Here is a 1856-nt window from a genome sequence, read left to right on the forward strand (position 1 = left end):
GCGGGAAAACGTAGATTTTCGAATCGGAGAAGGATTTAGAAAGGTACGGGCGTCAAAGGCTCGCGTTACTTTTAGAAATTCACGGGAATCACGTCTGTTGAACGGATCCGAAAATATAACATCTCGCCAAGCGCCTCGTCACGTTCCCGAAGAAGCAACTTTCGACCCAATTTCTACCTGCCTTAGAACGTTCGCCGAGCGAAAAATAATCGTGCAAAAATATTTCCCCGAGCGATGTCACTGAGATGTAACGCGTCACTGCGTGTGCACTCGCTCAACACGCTTACAGACGCGATATCGACGCGTACAAACGTACAAACGATCATCGTACAAACGGAGTTTGGAACGTGAAAAGACACGTTTCGATCGACCGTCTCCTCGTTCCTCGACTTCGACTACTTGTCGATCTCTCGCAACCGAATCATCGTATCGGCGAGGAAGCATCGGTTGAAACAATTCGACGTGGCAAGGGTCGTAAATATTTCGAAGCTGCCACGAGCGCGTACATAGATACTTTTTAATAAAAAAAAAAAAAAAAGATGTTCAGGCAACGCATCGAAGATAGACAGACGGTCCGCGAACAAATGTCGTCGGTTAAAAGACCGAGAATGAAAATAGAGGAGAGGTTCTCGATTCTATTTCCACGTCGACCAGTCAGACTCGTATGCGTGGGCAGAAGAAGAAAACTGAGCGATCAGCCAGCTAGAACAGCCGTAGCTGTCGGTTTCTCTTATCGGACGAGCGCGTGAGCGCACGTGAACGCGTCCAGAAATAGCGAGCATTCCGCGACGATTATTATTAGTTAGCCGCATTTGATGTGCACCTAAACATTGTCGACGAAACCGCTCGTTTGGTTGCGGTTGCTTCCTATCTTGCCCGATATCTTTTATCCCGTCTTTGGTTAGTTCCTTTTATCTGATACGAGCCACGATTCCGACAAACGGTGGGTTATAATCTTAAATGTAGGTTATAATCACTCGCAAGCATTCGCTGGTACTCGTTGAAAGCAAGCAGATCACTCACCCCTCTCTGCTGAGATCTTCCGCCGCTAAAACCATAAAAAAGAAACAGAAAGCGAGGTAAGCGAAGCGTATGGTACGTGAAACGCATAGGAAAGAGAAACACAAGAAGCGTTAGAACAGCGAAATAAAAATGAAAAAGGAAGAGAAAAAAATAAAAGACAGAGCCTGGAGAAGCGACAAACGTTCATCATTTCGAAACGCAATCGATCGTCGAACTTACTTCTCTCTAGGCTCGTCGACAGCTGGAAAATAACGAAACTTTATTTCGAATCTTTCGAATTGTATGAAAACGAAGAGAGGAAGCGTTAGGTACACGTGAAACGTAATAAAAGGAGAACGGTATTTCGGTTATAAGGACACGGACAGTCCGAGACCGAAAGGGTCTCAGGGGTCAAGAACGTATCTATTAAAAGAACAATCTTTCGAGTAGCGAACGTCGAAGTAGCGTGTAACGCGTTGCGCAACGTGACGCAATTTACGATAGGGAGGAAAAGAAAAAAAAAAAGTAGCAACGAGAGGCAGGTACTCACGGCTGAAATTCAGGTTGATCGAAGCCGCGACCTCGCCCATCTTGTTCTTGGCCTTGACCTTGTACAGGCCAGCGTCGGTCTCGATAACGTCGTCGAGCTCCAGAACGACCAGGAACTTGTTCGTCCCGATGCTCTGCATCCTGAAATTGGTCCTCGCATCTGCGCTGAGTTCTGTCTCGCCTCGATACCACGATATCTCGGGTTTAGGCGCGCTGATCAGTTGACACTCGAAGATCAGCCGGTTCCCATCGTCCTCCTGCCTTAGTTGCGGCTTCTGGGTGAAGCTCGGCGCGAAATCGTCGGC

General features: G+C 47.4%; 1 protein-coding gene across 42 annotated transcripts in view; it reads right to left on the reverse strand.

Moving 5' to 3' along the window:
* Nucleotides 1-1856, reverse strand: part of LOC100746778 (twitchin) — a 79143-nt gene that overhangs the window by 71567 nt on the left and 5720 nt on the right. For all 42 annotated transcript variants that reach the window (XM_033321129.1, XM_033321128.1, XM_033321109.1 and 39 more), the window contains 2 exons: nt 1553-1856; nt 1243-1264 (listed from right to left, as the gene is read on the reverse strand). In XM_033321129.1, the coding sequence (XP_033177020.1) occupies nt 1243-1264; nt 1553-1691 (161 nt within the window). In that variant the 5' untranslated portion in view covers nt 1692-1856. The remainder of the gene's footprint in view (nt 1-1242; nt 1265-1552) is intronic.

This window comes from Bombus impatiens, unplaced genomic scaffold (assembly GCF_000188095.3).
Source record: "Bombus impatiens unplaced genomic scaffold, BIMP_2.2 scf_0389, whole genome shotgun sequence".
In the NCBI taxonomy this organism is placed as follows: Eukaryota; Metazoa; Arthropoda; class Insecta; order Hymenoptera; family Apidae; genus Bombus; species Bombus impatiens.